This window comes from Pararge aegeria, chromosome 18 (assembly GCF_905163445.1).
Source record: "Pararge aegeria chromosome 18, ilParAegt1.1, whole genome shotgun sequence".
NCBI lineage: Eukaryota > Metazoa > Arthropoda > Insecta > Lepidoptera > Nymphalidae > Pararge > Pararge aegeria.
Window position 1 is genome coordinate 8,538,756 of NC_053197.1, and position 27,697 is coordinate 8,566,452.

Sequence of the window (27,697 nt, forward strand, 5' to 3'; positions counted from 1 at the left end):
TCAGTCGATATGATCGCCTGCACTCTGCCGTACAGACTTCAATAATTAAGCATATATATTTAAGCGTTTTATCGGCGGAGATTTGGATCGTAAATGGATATTGTCGATATAGATTAATCTGTCAAAATATTGGAATTAATTATTCGGACGTTCGATTTATTGTGCTGTGATTTACTGTGGTCGTTGGTGTATGATGAAAATGATGGGCGACGGTGAAGCGGGTTACGCGGACTACTACAACTATGACAATAGCTGGTCCATCATTCCCCCGGATTACGGCGCTGAACCCAGTTGCCAGTACAGGCAGCCCCAGGTCGAGGAGGATTACCGCTATGGGACTTACGCGTAAGTACAGTCATCATCATCATCAACAGCCTATTCACGTGGAACGTGATGGGCACAGGCCTCCTCGCTCAAACGAGATAGTTTTAGTGCAACCCGTATTGGCCCACCACACTGGGCCAATACGGGTTGGTGGGCTTTTACGGTTACTACAAGTAAGTGATAATAACCGGGGACGATGGCTTAACGTGCTCTCCGAGGCGCAGGGTTTGACAACGCCAATTTCCTAACTCCGGGCTGGTCTGGCTGGCTGAAAATTCTTTAACAGAAAATACACAATACCTCAAATAGTTTTCGCCCCTATTAGGGATTCGAACCCAGAATCTCGTGTTCCGTAGCTGAACATGCTCACTACTAGATCAACTTCCTCCAGTGGTGAGCGATGCCTGTATTCGATTCCCAGTAAAATGTCGGAATTTATAAAATCAAGATAGGTACATTAATACAACTAAGTATATGAACTTATAATTATTTTAACTGTAGCGATTCTCGAAGAATCTATGCTAATATTATAAATGCGAAAGTTTTGATAAATGGTTGTTACACATTTAAGCCAGATCGGCTGAACGGATCAAGATGAAATTCCGTCAAAAATATACAATTCCCGTGGGAATTAGTACCTATTAGAAATGTATAACAAAAACTAAAAAAATATTTGCATTCGTGGACTCCACTAGCCTTTGAGAACCTTATGGCGAACTCTCAGGCATGCAGGTTTCCTGACGATGTTTCCCTTCCTATGAAGCAAGTGATATTTTAATTGCTTAGAACGCACATAACTTAGAAAAGTAAGAGGTGCTGGGATCCAAACTCGGGCCCCCGAGTGTTAAACCGAAGCCCTTCCCACTAGGCTATCACCGCTTCTTTATCCCTCTACCTGTTACCAAAAGTAGTAAAATTTCGTGACATTATTGTAAAAGCTTTAGATACATAGATTGCGTTTATTGTAACCACTTTTGCATACAATAAGTAGGTCGCTATTTCACCTGAGTGCACCGAAATTGACTTTGTGCATGACAAATAAACTTTTGATGCCGATAGATAGATATGTAAGTACAACTGGTGCTCCTTGGCTTGAAGGTATCTACATATCTACTTACTTTCCTTAAATTGAATTTCCTTTGTCGTGGCATTCAAATATTATATCATATAAATAAATAAATAAATATACTACGACAATAAACACACCGCAATCTAGTCCCAAAGTAAGCGTAGCTTGTGTTATGGGTACTAAGATAACTGATGATTTTTTTATGAATAATGTACATAAATACTTATAATATACATATAAACACACAGACACTGAACAACATTCATGTTCTTCGCACAAACATTTTCCAGTTGTGGGAATCGAACCCACAGCCTTGGACTCAGAAAGCAGGGTCGCTGCCCACTGCGCCAATCGGCCGTCAAATATATTAAATCTATGTAGTGTCGGTTTTATATCCTAATGGTTAGGATCTCGCCTTACCTTTAGGGGTAACCAAGTATGTGTTTTAATAGTTGTTAATGCAAATGTCGTATTATGAAGTATTAAAACAAAATACGAGTGTGGGTTTACATGAGTGTTTTAATACCTTATTATTGACAGTTACATAAAAGACTTTAACTACTCCCATAATATTAGATAACTCATGTTTAAAGCAAATAAATGAAATTATTATTAATATAAAACCCTGCAAATATTCTGTAACAGTTTGCTTACTGATAATATTAAAACAGCCAGTCCTAGTAACCTAACAGCCAGCCAAGTTCCATATGAAGAATATGGGAAGTTGTCGGCTTCAATGACAAAAAAAGAGATTTTTTTTTAGTTTGGATGATATAATGTTTTTTATGACATTTGGTGTTTTAATGTTGGAAATAAGCTAACTGCTTTAGAATCTTTAATAAAGGATTTAAAGCATGGGAGTAATAAACGGACGAATAAAGCGTTTAAGCGTTAGCTAAACTTGCATGCCTGAGAGTCCTCCATAAGCTTCTCAAAAGTCTACCAACCCTCACTGTTCCAGCGCAGTGGAATATGACCGTTCCCTGCAGTTGACCGGCAATGGATGGATGATGTTAATATGTCGTTATATAGAGATTCTCCGGTTGAACTAGTAGTAGTCATTTATGAGGATTTATTTGTGAGGAATCAAATTAGTCAAGATTAAGGAATGCTAGGATATATTGGCACTGTCCAGCCCTGCACCTCTCAGGCCAAATTAGGCAGTTGGACTCAGTTATCGGTCATTAAATTAAAGCCGGCCAAGCCGCGTTGGAGCAGCGTTGATTTGCATTATAACTCTTAAAACTAACACAATAATGAGTGAGGAGGCCAGTAGAAATTCGCTATGAAAACTATACGGACTGGGGTTGTTTATTGTCAATTAGATACCTTCACCTACGTAGGTATTTTACCCAAAGAAATAACCTAGCAAGTATCCATAAAAGTTGTGAACGAGCGGAATTAAACAACAGAGCTATCAATTTTGTACCTGCGTGCTTAAAGACGATATTTAATTTCGTAGGAATTAAGTTAAACACACGTAAATCCGGAATAGGCACTTTTAACCTTGAGGACGTTTTCTAAAAAGGTCATATACTCTAGTTTATGAAGTAATATGGTTTTTAGCCGACTTACAAAAAGTAGGAGGTTCTCAATTCGGTTGTATTTTTTTTTTTATGTTTTCTAGCTCAGAGCTCTATCATTAATAAACGGATTTAAGTTTTTTTTTAAGACTGTATACTTTTTATATGGTAGAGTAACTTGAGTATTTGCTATCGAAATGCACCGTTTGGTCAAGTAAAACTGATGATGTAGACCACGGATGGCCATCGGAATTACACAATATTAAGTATTTACTTATTGCGCTTCTATTATGGTAGGTACGCAATTAATGCTCGTCACAATAAAGGAGCTGATGGTGAAGTGTCGGGAAAATTCCTCAGACATTAACGCCCGGCTTCGGGGAAAGCAATATTTAAGAGAAGGTTACGAGCAGTTGAAATTCGGCTATTATAACCTAGATGTGATTGCAAACCTACCCACTAAAAGGCGAAAATTTTGGCTTGACAAAAAGAAACCAACTTTGTTATGTTACAACAAAGTCTGTAAAAAAATGCCAAGTAACATGTAGAAAGTTACTATGTATAAGTAGATCATATACTTCGTAGAAGCAAGGAAAGTACCAATAGTTTCTACATTTTACGTGGCACCGACTTAAAAATGTTGTAGAAATATTTATTTCTTGCTTTTTAGTTGTAGGTATAAAAAACGGTTCTTTTTTGTATTTTTTTTTTAATTTTTAATTTGGTTCGATGGCGCATAACCTTTTTCTATGTTCTATGTCATCTCGCTCATAATTATTTGGTTATTATATGTTATTTTTATATATTACGTTTGAAGATATTAGCAGAAAAAATCAATTATTATTATCAATTGTGTCCTTCTAGTGTCCCAAGTTGATACGTAACTGCAGGAGTCAATATATATACCTAGCTACGAGTTTATTTATCTAAATTCTGAAGGGTATGTGACTATACATTAGCTACTGATTGCATTTCATATCTTTGAATAGTAACTAGTATATACGTACATATCTTACAGCCAAGTTTACGTCATTCATCGAAAAGATTAGTCATTTAATTACACGAATGAAAAGTTCAACCCTGTACCTAATATAAAGTATATTAAGTATGACCTACTTAGGTAAATAATAAGAAAAATGTCGACTTTTCTGTCAATAAGGTGGTGTTGGTATGTGTCGCATATTAAAAAAAAGTATTATGAAAAGTTATACAACCGACTTTATTCAAAATTCAAAATTCATTTATTTAAAGTAGGCCTAATATAGGCACTTTTAAAAGTCTGTCTGTGTGTAGTGACTCTACCACCGGTTCGGAAAGCAGATACTACCGAGAAGAAGCCGGCGAAAAACTCAGCAGTTGCTCTTTTCCAACATAAACAATTTACATTTTAACATTAATTTTTCTATCTTGTGAGAGATGAAAACGGAGCTGGATGCTTCCAAGCAAGTTTGGCATTTAGAAATTCGTTGTATAGTAAGTAACCTTGCTGTAATAAATGTGTTTTAACATTTTGTTTAAACTTATGCATTGGTAGGTCCAAAATTACCTTAGTAATCATATTATTGAAGATTGATTATTGTAAAAAAGGCAATCTATTCGGCTTCTTTTTGTCATTATAAGATGCTCGTCCGGAGTAGTACTAGCTCCATGCTGGAACACAGCATTGTAACAATGCTTTGTTGCAATCCTGTGTTCCGCTCTAAAGGGCGTGCTTGCCGGTGTAATTACAGGAACATGCCCTGTTTATAGGCGATGGTTTTTCACTTGCTTTGTCCGTCAATTAAAACTTTAAAAAAATAATTTAATAACCTAGCTACATTATAGGTAATATAAAATAAATTTTCGTTTAATACTAATATAAAAGTAAATCCTTGTCGGTTAAAAATAGTTATAAATAGTAGTAATTATGTATAGTCGGTGTCATATAAATAGTACGCTGAGTACTTCCACAATACTTAGATATTAAAAAAACAATAATGTTAGTGATTAATCATCTACCGCAGCCAATCCTTGGGTTGCTAGGATGGTTAATTAATCTCTTTTATTTATTTTTATAAGTAAGTTAACCAGCCTGTGGGACAATCTTGGCAGTTTTTCTACACGACAATGATGATCAAAACGTCATACTTATTCCTCCGTAAAATATAAATGCTTATAAGCAAAGGATCTCTAAAAAGTGTAATTAATAAACATTAAACGTTTTATTATTTAAAAAAATACAAAAATGGAATTCGTCGTAAGATGAAAGTGCTCCTCTAACGTGACACGACGTACCTTACAAAAAAAAGTAAACAAGATGTTTTATGCTGTAACATATCTACATAATAATCGAAATTTAAACATTTTAACTAGAGTTTATGTTGGTATGCGGAGGAAAAGCGTTTATCGGTTCGTTGGCTTCGGTTGCGTGTCGTACGCCTATCGTCCCAGTGGCAGTGAATCGCCTGAGTACCATCGAGCTCGTAATCCGTCAGCTGCGTCTTCTCCCATGCCTTCGTGGAACCCTTAATTGGTTTGGAAGCCCTCTTCGCGGCTTGCCGTGCTTTCAACCATTTAGGCACTGTGCGCCTAACCATATCGCCGCAGCAAAATATTCGTGAAATCCCATCGACTTCTACGCATACCGTCGCGAAGTTTTTGATATTGGGAAACTTTGCGCCATAAATTTTCTTTAAGTACAATAGGTGCTGACTGACGGATATTATGTTCGATATTAGTTTGTTTTTTTTTTGTCACGAAGGCGGCAAGAGGAAAACTCATTATGCCGCCGACGCGCGAGCTCTTTAGGCCTTGGTTTAGCATATTTATTGTTTGTTTGCGCAGCTCGTAATTGAGACATTAGGTAAAAACTGTCGGGTAATTTGACTCGGGTAATGTAAAGCGGCCATGGTATGAGTAAGTCTGGTCATGGGGTAGTTTTTTCTCGCGATGAGCGGCGGGTGGTACGACCGTGCGCTGAAGGTACAATATAATATAACCCACTAAACTTTTACACAAATTACTTTCCTATCGTGTCGACCATCAGCCCCTATTATTTTATCATTACCTTCCTTTGCGAATATCAAATGATTTTCTCTTCGAATACTGTGCCTTGCTATCGTTAATCTACATAAATATAAACCAAGTCGATTTGCCTCGCTTATTCGGGTTAAAAGTTTAAATAATTGATCCAACCTTGGTAAAATTTATCAGGCATCTACGACCTACCTACTAGTTTTACTTCTATGTTTTGTTACACCGAAGTTGCAGTTTCTTCTCGAATTCCCGGATTTCAAATACCAGCTCGTTTGTTTTACTATCGAACAGCGAATCACCGTAAGGATCTGCATCCCTACGTGGTCGATATACCGCATCTTCGTTTCTGATCCGCACCGCTAGGTTCTGGAATACCCTTCTAGCTTCCATTTTCCCCAGGGCCTCCAATATGAGTACCTTCAAATCAAGAGTGAATAGGCATTTTCAAGGCAAGCGCGCTCCACCTTAGAAGTAAGGCTGCATCACCATCAGGTGTGATTGCGGTTTTATAGCTTATCTTTAAACATAAAAAGGAAAAAAAAGAAAAGTGCATCTCTCGCATGAAGAGTCATCCAAGGGCTGTACAATCTTACGCCATAAAGTTTAACCATAATAATATAGTATTCATGTAAAATGATATAACTGCTAAGCATAACTTACCAGACTACCGCTAAATCGTACCGTCAAGTTATTTAAAGCGTTATAGTATGATATTGAATAGAAAACTAATTAAGGGAAGTTGTTAGGCTGTAGAGGCAAGCTACACTGCCTAACAACTTTTAGTTTAGCGCGCTTTCATCTTAGGCTACCTTTTAGCTACTTCTTATTCATCACGAGATGCGATATCTTGCTATAATACAAAATAGTAAAATGTCCATACAACAAACTGGATAAAACTAGATATTTAAACCGAGACCTTAATTTTCTACAATGTACTTTTGGCTCTGGTAGATATTTATTTATTTATTTATTAAGAGCACTAACAACATACAAATATCACCTTTTTAAAATATAGCACACACACAGTAACATGCTCTGATATGCACGTCGATTACATGTACACATAGAATTGACAAAGCGTCATGTAAACTTAAATAGACTAAAAAATGTTAGCAAAAAGAACTACTAAATATTATTTTGTAGAGAAACTCACCGTGTATAACTGTTCGTTGAGTTTTTCCCCAAAATAATATGTGAGTCATGAAAGATATCGATGTATTTCGCATATATACGTATTAAATTTGCTTGTTGTTCGAGATGGGATATGAGAATATTTTGTGGATTTGCAACTTCTTGCGTGCCGGGACCGTCAAAGATATATGATTGAGTAGGTTGTTACATTATATCCCGCCTATTTCGAATAGATGTAAATTGTAACACTGCCAATCGCTGACTATATGGCTGTCTGTGTGTGACATAAAAAGCCAGGTAGCGAGTAAAAGCACGCTGTATAGGTACTTTCAAGGCGCTGCGAGTCCACGCTGTAAGCACGATTCCAGATAGTACTCGCATTTTCGGTGCTGCTTCTCACTAAGGCATTGTATAAAATAATGTTCAGGTCAGGGATCTTTTAAAATTAAAGAGTATTTTTGCATACATCCTCTCTGTTTCATTTTCTAGAAATAGGAGTGAAATCACTGTTTGATACATTCATAAAACTTATTTTATCCTCAACTTACATGTAAGTAACTTATAACATTCCCTTTGGCTCTCATTATCAATGTTTCGGATACAATTAAATAATAAATAAATTATATACTACGACACAGCTCACATCGCTATCTAGCCCCAAAGTAAGCGTAGCTTGTGTTATGGGTAGATGACTGATGAATATTTTTGTGAATAATATACATAAATACTTATAATATACATATAAACACCCAGACACTGAAAAACATTCATGCTCATGACTCATCACACAAACATTTTCCAGTTATGGGAATCGAACCCACGGCCTTGGACTCAGAAAGCAGGTTCGCTGCAAACTGCGCCAATCGGCCGTCAATTGCCTGTTTGATGTTAGTACCTACTTGTATCAGATTTTAGTTTACCTGCAAACACTTTAGAGTTTAGACATGCACAAAAGCATTAAATGCAGTTTTGAATTGCGCAAAAACAAGTAGGTAAAAGAGTAGAAGTAGAAATCATATTTTCCGTTGCAAATATATATTTTGTCTCAAAAGTTTAAAATTCAGAAGTAAAATATTTTAAAACACGAAAAAGCTTCTGAAAGGCTAATATATTAGATTGTCTAACGAATTGTGATGTCTTTCTATTAGTCTACTTCAGCTATTTTGCGAGTCAATTTCGTCCGGGCACATCGGAAAGATAATGTATTGAAATGACTCGAACACTCTGTACTCCTTTTTGTGTTTTCGTTTTATGTCTGGCGAAAGCATTTTAGAATTGGATGTCGTAGTTCGGAATTGTCTTTGTAATTTTCTTTATTAGATATTGACTAAAAATTTGTTTTATGTTACGCAAATTTCTTTATCACTAAGAATTCTTTTTATTGTAACAATGTACGTTATTATTGAATACTTCAAAGAAAATACATTTACATATAAGCCAAAGACGCTTAGTTTATTACCTAATAATTGTCGAGAGGTAATTTTTAATACAGACAATTTTAATAAAACTTAACACAATATTAAGTTGATATTTTATTTTAGGGACAAAAGACAACTAAAAATAAAAGTGCACTAGCACAATACTCACATCATTGTCCACGAATTACTAAACTTATATTAAAAAGTAGGGCTACACAAAATTTGCAAAAGAAATTTAAGTTATTAAAAAAATAATAAATAATCCATCACTTATAATGCAAACTACTACTTAATACGACTTATTATTTTAATTTTCTGTATTTCAGAGTGCTCATTACCAACTTCTTGAAATTTCTTACACTAGTTGCATGAATGTCAGCGTTGCCAAAGTGTTCGTTACACGTCTGTGTCGCCGTCTAAGCATTGGTGAGCGTTTACCTGCATTAGTGTGGCATTTTTGTTGTAGCAATAATCTGATATGTTCTGCAACTACGTATAGATGTTCTAGGCACACGGTAACAGAGCTTACGAGTCGAAGCGAATATAGATTTACCAATTTTTAGTAATGCGTGCTTGGCCATAGTAGTGGAATACTGTCTATCTGAGTGGAGACACCTACCCCGTAAGTTGGTAATGATGATGATGATGCTGCAGTTTTATAAAACGAAGACTTTAGGAAATTATTGTATAGTGTTTGTAAGCAGGCCCCCATCAAAATAATAATGCAGTCATTGTAAACAGCCAATTTTTATTACTTAGCGTTTCGGTATTATTCATCATCAAGAATTTGATTTCCCGGGATAAAAAGAAGACTAGTGATTTCTCATTTATCCCGGTAAATCAAATCCTGCAAAAAGCATTGTAGACAGGTGTAATGATTTTGTAGTCATCGTAAACCTAAGTTCGACTCCAGAGTTAAAAAAAAAATGTTCTTTTTTGTTATAAATTCTAAGTATCAGTCCGGAGTTCGGAAATGGGTGGTTTCCATCCCTGACCCTTAAGAAGTAGGCTAAGCCTACTTTACTTACCCTGCGAATAGTTGCAATGGTTTCCAATGATTTTCCATTTACCATCGGGTGTGCCATCTGCTTAGTCCGTCAATTATCACAGTACAATACTGTGGAGGATATAGTTGATCGGTACACACGCCCGTAGCATTGCACGGGTAGCGCACGGCGCGGAGGGCGCGAGCACCTGCCGCCTCCCCTCACAAATCTGGCCCTCGCAGCTTACCTGAGACAGTATGGGTGAAATTTGTAGAACACGTATTAGAATCGATTTCTAAATCCTAAATATCATGCTCTAAATGCTGTATTTCGGTACAACAACATTTTCATTATCATCCCCTTTGCGACCCACTACAGGGCAGAGTAAGTCAATACAAATACTCGGGTTCAATGGTCAATAACGAAGTGGATCATAGCATTGAAATCAATTTCAGAATTGAAAAAGCTCTTGCAGCCTACCGAAAAATGGAAAAGATACTTTGCGACCGTAATCTCGGTCTCCCATTTCGTATATCCTTCGTTGCTACCACCCTAAACCTGGACACCTACGGAAGCCCTATGCAAGAAAATAGATTTTTTCGAAATGTGGGTTTAAAGAAGAATGCTGAGAATTTCATGGGTAGAGCATGTAAGGAACACCACAGTATTACAGAGGCTAGGCAAGAATTTGGAAATACTTAAAACTTTAAAGCAAAGAAAGTTACATATTATGAGAAACAACAAATCTTTCAGCTTATTATTCAGAGGAAAATTGCCGGCAAAAGACCACCTGGTCGAAGAAAAACATCGTGGCTAAAAAATTACGCCACCAATGGTTCGGGAAAAGTACCCGATCTTTGTTCCGTGCAGCTGCATTCAAAGCCCAGATAGCCTAAATGGTTCCCAACCAACGATAGGAGTCGGCACTGCAAGAAGAAGAAGACAAGGCACCGGTCTCCGAATGAGAAGGGTTTAGGCCGCAACACTACGCTAGTCAATTGACTAGTGATTGTCCAATTGGACAATTGATTAATTATCTATGAGACGGCCGAATGGCTTTCTGAGTCAAAAGCGTGAGTTAGATTCCCGTAACTGAAAAATGCTTGTGTGAACATGAATGTTTTTCAGAGTCTGTGTTTCCTTCTTCTTTTGCTTGCGGCTCCGGTTGGCCTTGTCCTTGGTGTCATGTCGACCGGTTACTATGTATTGCCCAGGCTCAATACCTGTATATAATATTTTTTATGTAGAAATAATATTATGTTTATCTGTATATTATAAGTTTTATGTATATTATTTATCAGTCATCTTAGTACCCATAACACAAGCTACGCATACTTTGGGTCTTGACGATGTATGTATCGAACCCACAGCCTTGGACTCAGAAAGCAGGATCGCCGCCCACTGCGCCAATGAGCCGTCGACAATTATTCAGAGCTCAGGTTTTCTCTTATAATCAAGCATATACAACTCCGACGAGCAGTAAAGCGCCGATCATAAAACGATGGGTAGATTGTAGATATTTTAAAAACTCATTCTCAATAAGTCAATTAAACATTTTACGTGCGCTGCACGCCACTTAGGGGCTGGTTCTAAATAATTGCCCTTTGTTATTGTTACCCTTTAAGCGCGCTTTGGGGAATGGATTTTAGAATCAACGAAGGTGCGCTCAATTTAACAGTTATTATTGGTCATAAGCGGAACACCGAAGCGGTGATAGCCCAGTGGGACGTCTTCGACTTCACTTTCGGGAGGCTAGTTCGAATCCCAGCTCGCACTTTTGTTAGTTATGTAAGTTTTTTTTGCAATTAAAATGTTACTTGCTTTCAACGTTGAAGGAAAACATCGTGAGGTAACTTGCATACCCGAGAGTTCTACACAAGAGATTGCTTTTGCAATAAGGCCGCCTTTGCACAACTATATTTAACTTTTTTATTTTTTTTTTTAAATTGTTTCTCTAATTTTACTTATTTTTTTGTTTTCTTTTTTGTTTCTTGTATTGTTTCGCTATCTCTTATCACTAATCCGCACTGGGCCAGCGTGGCGGACCACGGCCTTAACCGTTTCTCATTTTGGGAGGAGACCCGTGCCACGTAGTGGGTCATAAACTATTTTCTGCTGTGTGGTGACGACATATCAGAATATAGATTTCACCACCCCTCGTCTTGCCGCGGGTATCGTCAGAGGCGACCTTAGCACGGACAGTAGCGTCCTCTGTTCAACTACTACTAATTACTGCGATCACCATCCCGTATGCCCAGCGAGGGGATTATGGGCAAACCCACTGGTATGGAGAGGCGTTTAGTCCAGCTCGACTTTTATAGGCTATTGATAATAATAAAAAGCATTTTGATAACAATATCACCAACAACTATCAACTTCTAACTTTTTTCTGCCTCGGTGGTCCTTAGTTATGTTGAACTAGATAAATAGCAGTTTTAAAATTGGGTTTATGGGATAAGAAGATACTTGCAAGCCATGTGTGACCAACTTTTGCCGTCCTATAATATAATATATAATTTCTGGTGGATTTGGTCGCAGTCAATCACTCGTCACCGAATCTGGATATAGTGAAAGACAGTACGATACTACGCCATAGATTTATGAAGAGTTTTCTTAATGAAATATTTGTAAATGACACATTTAAAATAAACAAAATTACCCGTCAAAGTTTCTTATTTATTCTTTACCACATTTTAAATTCAAACTCAAAAATGCCCTATTCATGTCGAGCTTTTCACAGGCTCTTATAAAGCGTTCATACATATAACATGTTACCACTAATGTAAGGTGATGGTGATACCTGCATTCGTTAACTTAAATCTAAAGCTAGGGTTCCAAACGCGCCCTGGTCTAAGAAGTGCCCACAACAAACTTAGCCAGGTCTTTTTTTGTTATCACCATCACACAGTCTAATTAATATTTAGCTATGAAGTTAGAGCATTTCATACCCAAGCTTTCTTATTATGTACATGTAATTATTAATTATAATAGGATTTTTATATAAGCTTTCGTTTTATATAAACTTTGTACTTATTGAGAGACATATCAAGGATTTCATCTGGTAATTTGTTATAAAATTATATACAATTACTTTTAAATGAATTACTATAGCAGCCACTAAAAGATATGAGTGTATACCTATACCTTTGTCTGGTGGGAGGCTACGGCCGTGGCTAGTTACCACCCTATCGACAAAGACGTGCCGTCAAGAAACTGATCAGCAGTATGGGTTTTTACATAAACTCTCATACCTAACCTAACCAGTCAGCCCGCTATCATCTTAGACCGCATCATCACTTAGTACTAGGTGACATAGCAGACAAGGGCTAACTTGCAGTGGAATAACAAAAACTATTTATAAAAAAAACAATATCATAATAAGTTGAGTACTTAGGTACTTAGGAGAAGTATTGTTTGAAGGCTTGTATTGTTTTATGTTCAAACGCAACATATGGAACGGATTAAAAACACCTGCGGCTAAGGTCTCATAAAATTCTTTGTAACTAGGTAAAAAGGTGGTAGTAGCTTGAATGGTTATAATATAGCGCATTACTATAATAATAAAGTACACAGAATCATTTTGTAATAATATATTAAATGATAAACTTAAATAAGCATTATTTCGATGGCCGCGTGGTCCTTCCAATTTGACAGTAAATATTTACTCAAGTTACCTATTATCACTCAAGAATAAATTAATAACGATAAAGAGTTATTTTTTTTAATCATATTTACTTTTTACACCATCATAAATTTACATCCATAAATTAGAATTAAAACAGTTCAGAAAAATCGTGTATTTACTTTACAATGTCTTGCCGTTCAATAGAGGGTATACCTATAGAAGTATCTGAAGACTAAAATTTGTTTCTTTTTAAAATATTCAGGGAAATGTTTTTTGTTGTCTTAAAATACTCTATAAAAAAGAAAGAACTTACACAAAAAATATATATTCTACATAGTAGGTATTACAAACATGCTGGAGATCAGAATTTGAAATTCGTATTTTAATCTGAATTCGATGAAACAAATGATATCTACTTAATATTAATTCATATTCATTTGTACGTCGATTCGTACGACGTTGTTTTTCCATTGTGCTGTACCTAATTTAAACAAATAAAACTTGTTGTAAAAATAGAAAAAAAACATTATGTTAAAAGTAATTACGTTTTTTTAACCTCAATAGTAACGAAAAGTTCGTAATGTTTTCATTATTGGAATTGATTTAGTATGTTGTAAGTAACTGCCATGTTGGTTGCATAGAAAGTTATTGGTACTTATCATAAATCTTAGTGAACTTAGTATATGTCTGTAACTAGTATTTTTTTTAATTGCCTACCTGCTACCTTCATACTAAACCACAGAGACTAAACCAACGATGAACCAGTCAGCAACTGTCAAAAAAAATAATTAATATGCCTTGCGTATGTAAAAGCTATTCGATCTAGCGAAGTTCTGTGACTTCTTTAATTGATAATGTTCATTGTTCTAAAGTAATTCACAGTTGTACACCAGCTGGTATTTTCACCTAATCCGAGTCTATTGTTGAAGGGTTTGAAATGTACCTAATAACAAACAGATGTTCTAGCCTCACTTAAACCTTATTAGTATAGATTTCAACAATTGCCTAACATTCGCTTATTTTTAATAATAAAAATAGAGTAAAATTAAGTTTTTGTTATAATCTTCACGTGTTTATGGTACCTTGTCGTAATAAATACATTTCTGGATTGAAGTAGTACAGTAAATCTTTAACTTATATATTTAATGTGGTAGTGGTGTTCGCTAAGATGTCTTTTAACATTTATTTATTTGTACGAATAATACATAATGTACAAAAGTTACTGTCTTCTTTTTTCTTATTTGACGTATCGTGTTTAAACAATCTTTCAATTGCTTTATAGTGTAAAAAGTACGATTCAAGTATTTTAAAAATATTTAAATATAATGAAAACATACGTTAATAAATAATCAAACTCTTTATCAATTATTTTCTCTGGAAAATATTATAATAATAAGGTTTGTAAAATGCAATGTTAAGTTTGTGTACATAATAAGAGATAACGACTAAGGCACCATGAGGCAGTGGCGTGCAGAGGATTTTTGACTAGGGTAGGCACAAAGCGGGTAGATGGCATAAAATGGCAAAAATTAGTTACAGAAGAATTTTAGGGTATGCATTGGTTTTGTGCATGTATGAAGTGCACGCCACTGCCAGGAGGTATCTTTGCGTCGTTAGAGTCTATACAGGGACGGAAGTAGGTATATCGAAAATGTACTCGTATTTATGTTTCAACCGGCACAATTTCAATTTAAATTTATTTTATTTGTAAATCAATTTTAATTTTAATTATTCCTTTAAAACTCTGGCTTTATTAATTAACTTAATAATAATCATGTATGGATATGTGCTGATCAATTTGATAAAATATCTGGAAAATAATATTCATAGTTATCAAAAGTTAAATTATTTACCTACTTTGCAAAATTACTGTAACATAAGCTTAGCTAAGCTAAGCACTTTGCAAGCCAATTTATGCATGTTTATTAGCTGCTTCTATTATTAGAAGTTCTTAAATACTTATAACTCTGTAGGTAAGTCTGCCTCTTATTAAGTTCGTGTCATAACTTAAACGACATAATAAATCAAACACAGTCCTTTTTAAGAGTTGATATTAGCGAGGATTTTTATTACCATTAAAAAAAAAATAAGCTACCGGAAAATATATATATATATATATATATATATATATATATATATGTATACCTATCAACCGAGTGGTGGAGTTACGTTAAACTTGGAATAATTTTTAAATAAAGTTTCTTTATAGCATTGCATCTCATAAAAATATTGGACAGCAAAATTTACAAACCTCTTTTTTTTTTCTTGAATAAATTGGTTTAACAACAAACAAGTGAAATACTTGAAACAATGCGTCAGCGCACACGTGCAAACTGATAAATGCGACTTTTTGTACCTGTTCACGGAACTCTACCGTAAGAGCATTGTTTTTCGAGTGACAATGTACTAAGTACTTGCACATGTGCAATCTTGTAAAGAAATTCTACTGGCTTTTCCAAGGACCAAAGAACACAAAAAAAAAGTGAAATTCGAATTAGCAGATGTAACACTTAAACATATTTTTGTTTCAGTTTCATAAAAAAAAATACCAACGAGATCATAGAGTTCACACATAATGGTACGGAGTAAGTAAATATTTGTCCCCATCATGTCGTTTTGTAGTGCAAAAACTTCTATAAAAAAATCTCGACACGAGCTTACGGCGACTTATTAAAAACACTCTAAATGAAAATCGTTATCCGGCCATTTAGAGCGGCGTCCATAACGAACCCGGCCTCAACAATGGGCTTAACGTGCGCACTCATTACAAAAGCAACATAACGTAACGTGCTACGTCGAAAGCTCCTCTATTCAAAAGTATACTCCAGTTTTTTGTTGGGAAGGCTTTGAAAGGCTGCCATTGGCCGGATCGAGGCCCGCCCAGTCGAAGGCACGTCGCTATTGGCGGAGGTCCGTGGAGCACCCTCAAACTGAGCTGAGTAGGCTGTCGAAGTACGACGGCGCGGGGTGTTCTTCACCCCGAGGGCCACTCAAGGGTTGTTTAGTGCGGGCGCGGCGTCGTGAGACGCAGCACGTATTTACACGGGTGTGTCTTATCAGTTTCCAAGATTATTCCGAAGTCAAGTTCTCCCGGTCGGGAGATGAAGTGTGAGGAAGGTGAGAGTGCACGGTCACCGCCGCCGCTGCTACCGCCGGCCTCTTTGTTGGCCTGGAGCCCCATACTGCTTCCGCCATGGGGACCAGCCTTCCTACCGGCTCTTTATCCGGCGGCCTTCCGATCCGCTTTCCCTGGGTAAGCGACGGGATGCGATTTCTTATTTTATGTGTCTATCAAAGTGATAACTGTTGGGGAAATTCTAAGTTTTCCCTTACCTTTTCTTGCACAAATTAATTTTTAGTGATAGAGTTTCAGGGACTCACTGTAATTGTTGTTTCTATATTGATATTTATCCTTTGTGAAAACTCATTCGGTAACATACGCCTAGACTGGCAAAATATATTTAAGGCAAAATATCAGAGGGTTTTAATTTAATTTAAATCTGTTTTTTTTTCTGTAATAAATAGAAAATATCATCGAAATTGCTACGCTTACAAAAGTTATCTCTTGCTCTTTTGGTAACTTACGGATAAATTCTATTCCTTTGATCTTAAAAAATATGTAAAATAACCCAATTTTTTAACTCCACTAAAGCATACGTTTCTCCTTAATCATTTCAGGAACCCTTGAAATAAGATTTATTTTTTTAATTGTTAGAAGTAACATCTTACTATATACGCAATTAGTTAGAAATTGATACGATTGACAAAACTAACATTGTGATTTACGTGATGATTCCAATAATCCCCAATAGTTATATGCGACAGTTTTCTTACTTGTAGTTGGAGCTTGTTAATAGTAGTGTTTACAACCTGCTAAAGGCCCTTGTGGTGCCGCCCTTTCATCCAGTCACGTACGAAACCTTCGCGCCGACATGTAATTCTTGTATTTTAATAGACATTCGACTGTTTGGCCTATGTTGGATCTTCGAATTCCATTATACGGGTCACGTTTTCTGGAGAGGTTCTCACTTCACAATTGAGCTGTTGAATTGACGGAATTTGTGTGTGTTTCTTTTCAATTATACACCCTCAACTCAAGATTATGTTTATTTTGTCGCGGAACTTTAGTGTAGGTACTTTTATTATTCTTAGGCTTGCTACACACGAGCGGAATATCTTGCTGAAATCTTATTCTGAATTCAGAGAGACATGCCGAAAAAGAGAAGAAATTGTGTGGAGCATGCTGATTTTGTATGAAATGTCGGGCTCGTTGAATTAATAATATGAATTCAGAGAGACATTCCCGCTGTGTGAGACCAGCCTTAATGTAGAGTTTTGAATGCAACTGAGACATTAAACTTTGGGAGTGCTTAATACTTATAGATTGATTATTAAATCATTCCGATTTATTACAATAGATACACAATGCTTTTAATAAACAAGTACTTTTTATCTTTTAAAAGTTAATGGCTTCCAAACTAAACGCGTTTATGGCTTTCTTTAGCACTAGCTCTTTAATAAACCATTTATAATTTAAAAAAAAAAACCTTTACAATATTCAAGGCGATTTAGATATAATTTAGTTTAATTTTAGTTATTTAGGTTATTTTTGTTTAAAAATATAGAACTTAAATTATTCTCATAGGTGAAATACCTATGAGAATAATTTAAGTACGTCGTTATTAAAATTAGTTGAAAATTTATGTATAAAATATTTTAATATAAATCAAACCATAAGTTTTAATCAATAGCCTTATTCTAATATTTGTATTAAAATGTTGCAAATGGCTATGAAAGCTTCGGACAATCAACATACTTCTTTAATGTATAATTAATGTATACGAGATATTTAAATTGTGATTGTGATTGTGGTATATATGATGATTATATATATATATGTTGTTTGTTTGTTAATGTATCATATATAAACAGCAGAGTGACTTAAAATTATTTTTGCCTCGAAGATAGACCATGCAATGAGAAAACACGAAAAATACTCTTAATTCTGTGAAATTTCTAGTCCCGCCGGAAAACTACGATAAAATCACTTATGTACCTTACCACTATTAACCTGTCTAACAAAATCGCTTTTGTTACAGGTTGCTAGACAGTATGAAGATGCCAGGGCAGCGACCGGGCTTCCAAATATCTGACATCCTTGGTCTGAACGAAGCCAAGGGTTTGGATGCACCACCGCAGGGTGGTTTAAACCCGCTGGACTTACTTACTTATGCGCCACCACAGCATAACTACACGCATGAGTTGTTGAGGCACCATCAACCTTGGCTGTCCTTGGATCAACATGACAGTACTGGTAAGTAAATTATTAAGAGCGCATTTAAAACAGTAGGTCGGTGATCTATTATAAAAGTCAAAGTCAAATATTTCTTTATTCAAATAGGCACATAGATGGCACTTTTGATGCGTTGATTATATACAAAATGTGTAACAAAGCAGTGAGTAGTGATGGCGATAACTACAATCGTAAACTTAAAACTAAAGCTACGAGGGTTCCAAACGCGCCCTGGTCTAAGAAGAAGCCCACAACAAACTTAGCCGGGCTGTTCTTTTTGTTATCACCATCTCACGTTGTCATTAGAAAATATTTGAGACGCAACCTGGTTAGAGCAATTGTTCACACCCAAGCTTTTCTATCGTTTACGTAATCCTTTATACTATAATGGTACTTTTCTATAAGCTTTCGCTTAATACAAACTTTGAACTTTTTTAGTGACATCCCCAAGATATCAACCGGTAATTTATTGTTAAATTTTATACAATTTCCTCTAAATGAATTACTTATTTTGTGTAGTCTAGTGTACTGCACTGCAAGTTTATTTTCTAACGTTCAAATGATTGCAGTCACATTTTCTTTTAAATTTTGATATATTTTTGTGAACATACATTAAGTTTTTAAATACGTATTGGCTGTAGACTGTCATTATTTTAACATCTTTAAATTTATCTATAAGTATATTTAATCATCACCTCCATCGTCATAAACCGATTACGGGTCAACTACAGAGCACAGGTTTCCTCGCGGAATAAGCAGGGTTTAGGCCGTTTTTGCCCACCACGCTGGCCAAGTGCAAATTAGTAGACTTCACAAGCCCTTGATAATTTTCTTTAACATAGCTGTTGGTAACTATTATACTTATTTGAATTAATAAGGTATGTGTGTATAAATGTATAAATTTCGTTAGTGTTCTGAACAATACTGAAAAATACTTCTTAAAAACTAAATTACATACTCTTATTGTATGCTTAGATAAATGAAATACAAATTAGGACTTGCAATACAAAGGTTGCTGCACTAAGGCACAACCAAAAAATAAAACAGTACCTATCACTAATACTCGATTTAGAGACATGATTATAGTTTCAAATAAGGTATAGTTCAGTTTCTGTATAGGAGAAACCTGATAAAAGAAATTTACAATTCAAATTTTCTCAACAAATTTTAATACCTTGAAATTTAGTACTATCTCGGACTGCAAACTTTTTTCTATTGCCATTACAATCCGTGATACCATTTGACCTTCATTTTTAACAAAGCTGATGTGGTGGTTACAACTGTAGGAAGAGACAGGAGTAGAGCTTTTTGTGAAATAGCTCATCCGGGGAAGTATACCCGACATGATTATTCTACCGCTAAGCAATATTCCTGTGTGACTGTCTGAAGGGCGTGGTTGTTGGTGTAATGACAGGCGCATCGCAGGCGTTCTTTGGATGCCCTGCGAACCCCGAAACGCTGGTTTCCGGTTCGTCTGTTCGGTCCGTCAATTATAAACAACTGGGTAAATATATAGGTACAACTGGGTATTTTTATGATAACTTTGTATAGTTATTTCCCTAGTCACGTTTATCTGATCATCATCAGTCTAATTTATGAGAGCTGAGCTCAGATCTTTTTCATAGGAAGAGCTTAGTGCCACCACTTTCAGGTATTCTTACCTAGTTCAAATAGCTCTTGTATTGGGATATTGACAGTGGTTCTCACAATGAAGAGCAATTTGAGATAATGATGCTTCACATTCGTTTGTTATTGCTTTTAACTGAACAGCTACAGTTATAATACGGACTTGAAAATGAAACATGAAGAGCTCTCGTACAAAACTAACTAACTAACTAACTTTTAATATAAATCATACCTACATTTATTATTTGGTATCACGGTAAAATATAAAAGGAGTAACGTTTAACGTGTCTTCACGAAATTGACGTCTTTATCCAACGATAACAGATAAAATGTTATACCTATTGTAAGCTATTCTGTTTTATTTAGGAAAACTACTCTTACAAATCGTCAAAATAAGTTTGCTAAACTATTTAAAAGTTTGTTAACATTATTATACAATATTTAGCAATTTTGTTTGCTTGCTCTCTTTCACTACATATGTTCGCCCATAAGATATCTACCTATCTTGGGATTCCTATAAAATGTAGTTTGGAGAGTCCGAACTTGAACTTATATGCTTAATTATGGCAGCACATTGAAAAATACCTAATTACGACCTTCAAATATCATCAGCAAAACGGTCAGTAAAAAGTAGGTATCTGATGTAGTTATTATAATATCTTATTTTCGCTCAACGATAAAGTGATAACATCAATTTGAATATCTTCAAATTTATCACTCAACGAAGACAAGTACCTAGACGAATTATCGTACACAAATATATTGACCCACTCGAAAATAATAGGTGTTCGGTAGTTAGTTCGAGAGGCCGAGATTATTTTTTGAAATGCTCCTCCAATGAAGTGCCTTCACCCGCTAATCTGCGGTTGTCATTAATTATGTTATCGCTTATCTAATATTTCGGCACTCGTTGTTACATTTGATTGCTTGTTGAAAAACACTAATCCTGTGTAGTGATTAACTACTTACTGTATAAAAAACAACTGAGATATCTAAATGATTCTCTTTTCTTTTCCTGGGCCTGTCCTCCGTACTTGGTTGGCCTGAAACGTCCGTTATGTGTGTAGTCGTTGATGCGGAAGGAAAGAAAAGATCTAAATGATTGTGCTAAGGCTGTCATCTTCGTCGTCGCCTCTTGAAGGTGGCGTTGGCGTTGTTTCCTGGATATAGGTCTTTTGTAAAGGAGTTTTGCACACCACTCTCAAGTCTCATGTAGCCGGTTGCGTCCAGTGACTCTCTGCGAACCCTTAAATGTACTTCTCACTCAAGCTATTGAACCTAACAACCTATTAGAGCGTTTACCAACACAGTGCTTATCGATATTTAAGCACATGGGAATCCTAGCTATCAAAAGGACTCATCCTTTAATATGTTGTATGCTTATTGTCACTCCAGCTTTGCTATTTTTAAGATCTCCCAGTTTTTATTAAATGATGTGCAGAAACTCTAAGCTAAGTTATAGCATAGCATTTATATAACAGTACTAACATGGCGGATTGAATTTTACAGCATAGTGTGAGCAATTTAATATTAGAGACACTTGCGTATTATTTCCAACGAGTCACCGATCCTGATCAATTAAACAGATTTTTATAAATTTTTTCAGATTCGTGCCTACCTTCTCCTCTTTCTTCTTTCTACTCGTTATCTCAGTAGTAGTTGCAGTAGAACGACAGTAGAATCCTTGCATTACTAGCTAGGTATTTTTCTTTGTATAATTAAATTAAATATATAATATAGAGCGGCTAAAAAGCGCCATTTCTTAATCTGAGATTACGTAGTGTGCAGTCGTGTGTTTTAATAAATACTTCTTTGTTCCCATCCTGAAAATGTTGAAATGGAGGTTGGAAGATTGTATTCGAATATGCTATTATTTTCAAAGTTAGTTTTGGTTAGGTTTAATTTATATATTACGGCTTTTGCCAAGAAATTATACGCCGTAAATGAAATCGAGTTAAAATAAATTTAAGGTAAAAGAAATTAAAATTTTCGGTTACATTAATGATTTTCTACTACTATGAAACTATCCGCGTTCGAAGTTTTGAGCATTTTATGAATAATTTATAACTACAAATAATATTCGGCATTCAAAAAAGAATTCAAATTCAGTAAATCTTTTGTAAACCTATCGCAGGCAATTTGAAGCGTTCATTTATTCTGTTTCCATAATTGTGAGGTGATGGTGATAACGACATTTAATAACTTAAAACTAAAGCTATCATATAGAGTTTTTATAAAATCTTGTAAATAGGGTACGTAGGTGTGTCACGCCCTCAGATCGGGGGCTAACCGATTGTTTGGCTTGCGAGGGGTGCGATGCGGAACGAATTTGTCGCCAATCGACGAGCGTGGCAGCTGGCTATCAATTACACTGTTTGCGGCTGTTAGGGATGCTATTTGTTCATTATTCGGCGACAGTTATAAAATCCATTGTTGTTACTGTTGTAATGACCATTGTTTGAGATCTTCTTTGAGGAGAACTATGAAAAGTTCTTGCACTATGAAAAGACAAACAAAAAGCGGTGATAAGAGCCTAAGTCTTCAGCTTCGGAAAGAGTTCAATCCCCGTCACGCACCAGATTTTTTTGGATTTATGTGCAATTTAAGTAAAATATAAGTTGCTTAAAAGGTGATAGACCGGCCTCTTTTTCTCACATTATAAACTTACCTAGGTATTTTATAATAAAACAATATTACTTTACCTACTTTGTAATTGATAATAATTTCATGAAATACGCCAATTTAATAATGAATGAGATAGTGTTAATCCAATTTACGTGTCTCTCACTCCAAAAAGGTGGACTTTTATACAAATATATATAATGCCGTTCTAGAGGAAGATTAAACTAAACGCTGCGCTTTAAAATAAACTTTTTACATTAATTTACAAATTCTAGTTCAATAATAAATAAATCATCAAAAACCAACAACAATATATAAGTACCTAACCAAACGTAAAAATTGAAAATAACTTAATATTCAAACATCAGTTGATAATTTTGTTATTTATTTCATTTTTATCTTAAATGATATTTTTTGTGTTTCTAAATATTTTACCCCACAATGGGAAGAGTTCTAAATCCTTTAGCTGACATATCCGCGTACCTAAGTATAACCTACTCGTACTTACTTGCTAAATTCAATATTAATACGACACTTAGTTTTCGAGCCAGTCAGTCAATGTACTTTCGCATCAATATCAGCATAGGTTAATCATTTGTAAAAAGGTGTAATGTACTATACTTTCAAATACTATGACTGATAGTCATAGTATTTGAAAGTATAGTACATTGTATAATTTTACAATTTATCTGTACCAGTTGCAGTGGCGTGCATAGAAAGCAAATCTCCAGTACAAGCTATAAAAAACTTAAGGAGGCATTGCAAGAGTTATAAAAATCCTACACTCAAGTATTTATAACTGGAGATTTTCATCTGCATACCCTGTGCATACCCTCTATGCACGCCACTGAGTCCATAGTAAGTACGTTTATTGGCCATTGTAAGTACGAATAAACACAGGTACACTATTTAAGTATTAGGTAGCTCCAACAAAGTAGGTATAATGTAAGTAAGTATACAGTCTATACGGCTAGAATAGAGAACAAAACGCTAAATGACACTTATTACCTCCATTACTGAGACGCGTTTATCAGAAAGGACGATCTCAGAACAATGGGGACATCTGCCGGCGGGTGGGTGTTCCCCCTGCTCCCCTCCATCACCACGCCCAGTCTCACTCCCGCCTCTACATATTACTAGAGAGCATATCGTGTGAAACTGAATCGAATGTGCGAGGGGAGGCTGGGTAACAACCGAACAATGCACTATTTGCGGTGATTTTTTTCATGTCCCATTATTCTTCTGGTAGCTCCTAGTTAGAGTTAAATAGAGCGACCCTAACAGATTAAGTGGAGATTTGGATGTGAGTGTAAAATTGTAGTACAAGCATTGTATTGTAATTGTTAGTGATATTTTTATTACAAGTAGCTAGCCGTTAGTAAAAATACATGGAGGCAAGGGTACTTAAATTTTATAAACATTCCGATATAAATCAGGTGGCAGAGATTATAAATACATAATTTTACTACCATCGAAAAGCTACGCCTGCGACTTCACTTGCATGTAATTCTTTGCATAGTCAACCTTATGATAATGAATTCATATTCAAAAATCATATTATCTTCACATTACAAATAATAGTAACTATACCATATAAATAGAGAACTAAATGCGAAATAGCAATCACTTGTCGTCTCACTGATTACACAAAATATATAATAATGGATTCAATATTGTTTTTGTAGTAAATCGTTGACACCCCGGATACTTGTCTACTACGTGTCGAACTTTACTATTATCGGTTCTGTGTTTGAGACATTTCTCTTCTTTTTCTTGCACAAAGCCAACGTTATGTGGAGTCGGCTCTAAATGTCTTTTTCAATCCTGAAGACACCTGTATATGGCCGACTGCTTCTTTAACGTTAACCCTCCTACGAAAAATAGGTAATCAATAAACAAACAGTCGCCAACATTAAGAATGTTGGCTTGGAATAGGTGTAACTAACGGCTTTCAAACTAAGTTTATATTGCGGTGAGGTATAAAGCAATAAATTGATAAATTGCGCATTAATAGGTACCTAATAATGAAGTCTACGTTTATTATGAAAGTAAATACGTGTAAGGAACGTCATTGGTGGTTATCAATGCAATCAGCGCACAAGGTTACGGCCTATTCATGCATATGCGTCATGCAGTGTAAAGTTTACAACTTACTATAAATACTGCCATCACTTCATCAAGAATGTGTTTTGTTCTTTTTTTTTAAAATACTTTGTTGTGTTATATTAAAACTCAACAGATTTACACTAATTTTCTGTCGTCTGCTAAGGAATTCTCCCTGTTCCTTATTCTAAGGATTAGAAACATAGCAAAAAGAATAACATGGTGCGAATAAGCATAAGAAGTTTAGAAACTAGATCTCAAATCCAATTTCTTTTTGTTCTAGGTGTGCTCGGTCAACAAGTAAGTCCGGATAGCACGTCGCGAGCTTCTGATTTATCATACGCGGTGGGGCCCTCTGCCGCGTCACCCAGTGTGGGTGACACCCGTCACGACCAAGACCACGATCTCGACCACGACGTACATGACCACAGCCTCGATCACGACGACGACCTCGACCACGATCAACCACCCAACACCGCCTCAGACAACATCCTCTCACACAAAAAGCGCAAGCGTCGCGTCCTATTCTCTAAAGCGCAAACCTACGAACTAGAAAGGCGGTTCAGACAACAGAGGTACTTATCCGCTCCTGAAAGAGAACATCTGGCGAGTTTAATACGTTTGACGCCGACCCAAGTTAAGATATGGTTCCAAAACCACAGGTACAAAACGAAACGCGCCGTTCAGGAAAAAGGCGCCCCTGAGTTTAACATGGGTGGTATAAAATCGCCGAGGCGCGTTGTAGTTCCTGTATTGGTGAAAGATGGTAGGCCGTGTATTGGTAAACCAGACGGATTACCACCTCTCGGAATGGCTTTGCCACCATACCAACCAATGCACCATCAACCTCCCGTTTCGGGACACGGACAGCCAAATGGATGTTGGTGGTGAAAAATAGATTAGATAGAGTTATGTGGTTACCTAGTCGATGTAGCAGAAGTTATGCAATATAGAAAAACATTTTTTTTCTAATGCCCGTATTCTGTTACCGTGTTAAACTCAATGCTCTTATTCTATGTGACTAAAATCATAAACGTGGCAAACGAGACAAATGTTTGAGATCCCGCCATCCATTTTCCGATGTGATTTTAATGTCACAGAGAATGATATGCTATTATAGAAAGAAGATAAGAAGTAGAATATAGAAAATTTAATCAAAGTGCTATGTTATATGGTTGGTTGGTTCCGTTGTATATAAATCCTAAATAAAATCAAATGCACATGCTATGTAGAACTGAAATTAAACAAAATAGTGGGTAAAAGATATTAGTGTACCATTAAATCTATATACTTGCCAGTTTAATTTAGTTTAGGGTTTATATATTTCAAAGGAGTTGGTACCAACAATACACATGTTTTTTTTATTTTACTTAACATTCCGAGAAAGTACGTACCTATATTTGAAACAGATTATAGGTACATTTTTATCCGTGAAGATCCAGTGTGTGCCAACGCTATGCTTATCTATCTGACGCATGCAATCGGTTTATATAGCAAACTGATAAGTATGAAGGTAACATAGAAACAGAATATTGGCATTGGTCTGGTTAAGTGATTTTGCAAGCTTATTTAAATCATAAGTAGGTATATTTTATATTTTAAATTATTGTTTTTGAAAGACCAAACAATATGTGGATCAGTCAACAACTCGAATACCTGCTAATAAAAGTATTACTCCGTTAAGTTGCACATTTGAGGTGTTGGTTCCTATTTTTTTGTAAGATTCGGTATAATGTTAGAGAAAGGATAGATTTATATAGATGATATGTTTTCAATGCATTGGTGAGTTACTTCTACATTCCGCTGTTTCGTCGTCATCATTCTCAACATTGATGTTGCTAAATATACATAGGCCTCCTGTACGGATGTCCATTCTTGTGTGCTCAGCAGTTTTCAGTGATGTCACCTGTCCACTAACAGTGAACTTTCCAGTGCTATCTACGACTAATCTTTTGATTCCCAACATAATGGCGTCTTCTGGGATACGTGTCAATTCCATTATAACTTCAACATGTGCTTTACTTCTGTTATCTGGTTCAAAATTCAAAATTACTTTATTTCAAGATGACTTACTCTATAGGCATCATATCCTGGATACGGATATTTTTAGTAATGAATTTTTTTGGACAATTTGTAGTCATTCAAATAGTTTCACATTTATGTATGTTAGGCATTCGGGATAAAACAGGCTTTCTATAATTGCGAAAGCTATATGTTACTAGCTGCTGCATTCGATTTCATCCTAATAAATTTCCTCAATTATAAACAATATATGCCATAAAATTTATTTTACCAAATCGTAGTGGTAGTTTCTTTGAATAGCACGGTGAAATGGTTCAAGCTTACCAAACCTTTCAGAATATTCAGCGTTTTATATGTGGTTATGTCAACGTCGTGAAGAGGTTTCCGATGTTCAAGCGGTCCAAAATTATGGGTATATCGACAATCGCTCTAATTGACGTTTAAACCTATCCGCTAGAGAGTTGTATTTATAGAAAAAAATATCAATCTCGCTTGGAATTTAAATAAAAGTATTTTTTTCATATTACATGAATCTTATATCATTAGATAAATACAATATTTTAGCGATCTATCAATCAATCATCATGTCTCTTCAGGCTAATGAGTTAGCATCATGAGTTAATAATATTATTATTAAATAGCACTCATCCTCATTTTATTTGTAAGAATGGACTACTGCGCAAGTTGGCTGTGCGCGTACTTTACTCATGAATCCTTCCTACTATATGTAAACCCTTCGAACATTCCTATATAACATTCCTTTGTAAATTAATGTAAAAAACATAATAGAAGTATTCCTAAGATATAATTATGAGAGTTGAGCAGATTTTATCAGATTGCAATATTTAGTTATAAGGTTCAGTATTATCATAGTCGAATATGTCTAGTGAATAGTTTATTTATGTATGCTCCAAAAAAGTATATTTATAAAATGATTTTG

The 27,697-nt window shown here is 35.5% G+C and overlaps 1 protein-coding gene across 2 annotated transcripts; it reads left to right on the forward strand.

Moving 5' to 3' along the window:
* Positions 1 to 25,830, forward strand: LOC120631491 (homeobox protein vnd-like). 2 transcript variants are annotated; one of them, XM_039901102.1, is made up of 3 exons: positions 1 to 345; positions 18,191 to 18,405; positions 25,019 to 25,830. In XM_039901102.1, exons 1-3 carry the CDS (start codon positions 191 to 193, stop codon positions 25,624 to 25,626), a joined length of 978 nt encoding a protein of 325 aa, XP_039757036.1. In that variant the 5' UTR covers positions 1 to 190; the 3' UTR covers positions 25,627 to 25,830. The 2 variants fall into 2 exon arrangements, with proteins under 2 accessions (XP_039757036.1, XP_039757037.1); XM_039901103.1 differs by lacking the exon at positions 1 to 345 and adding an exon at positions 16,193 to 16,344.
* Positions 25,831 to 27,697: the final 1,867 nt, after the last annotated feature.

What these genes read in the sequence shown, in the direction of transcription:
- LOC120631491 (XM_039901102.1), top strand. Translation starts at nt 191, where the DNA reads ATGATGAAAATGATGGGCGACGGTGAAGCGGGTTACGCGGACTACTAC. An exon ending in TACCGCTATGGGACTTACGC is followed by an intron (nt 346 to 18,190) that starts GTAAGTACAGTC and finishes CTTTTGTTACAG; the next exon opens with GTTGCTAGACAGTATGAAGA. An exon ending in GGATCAACATGACAGTACTG is followed by an intron (nt 18,406 to 25,018) that starts GTAAGTAAATTA and finishes TTTTTGTTCTAG; the next exon opens with GTGTGCTCGGTCAACAAGTA.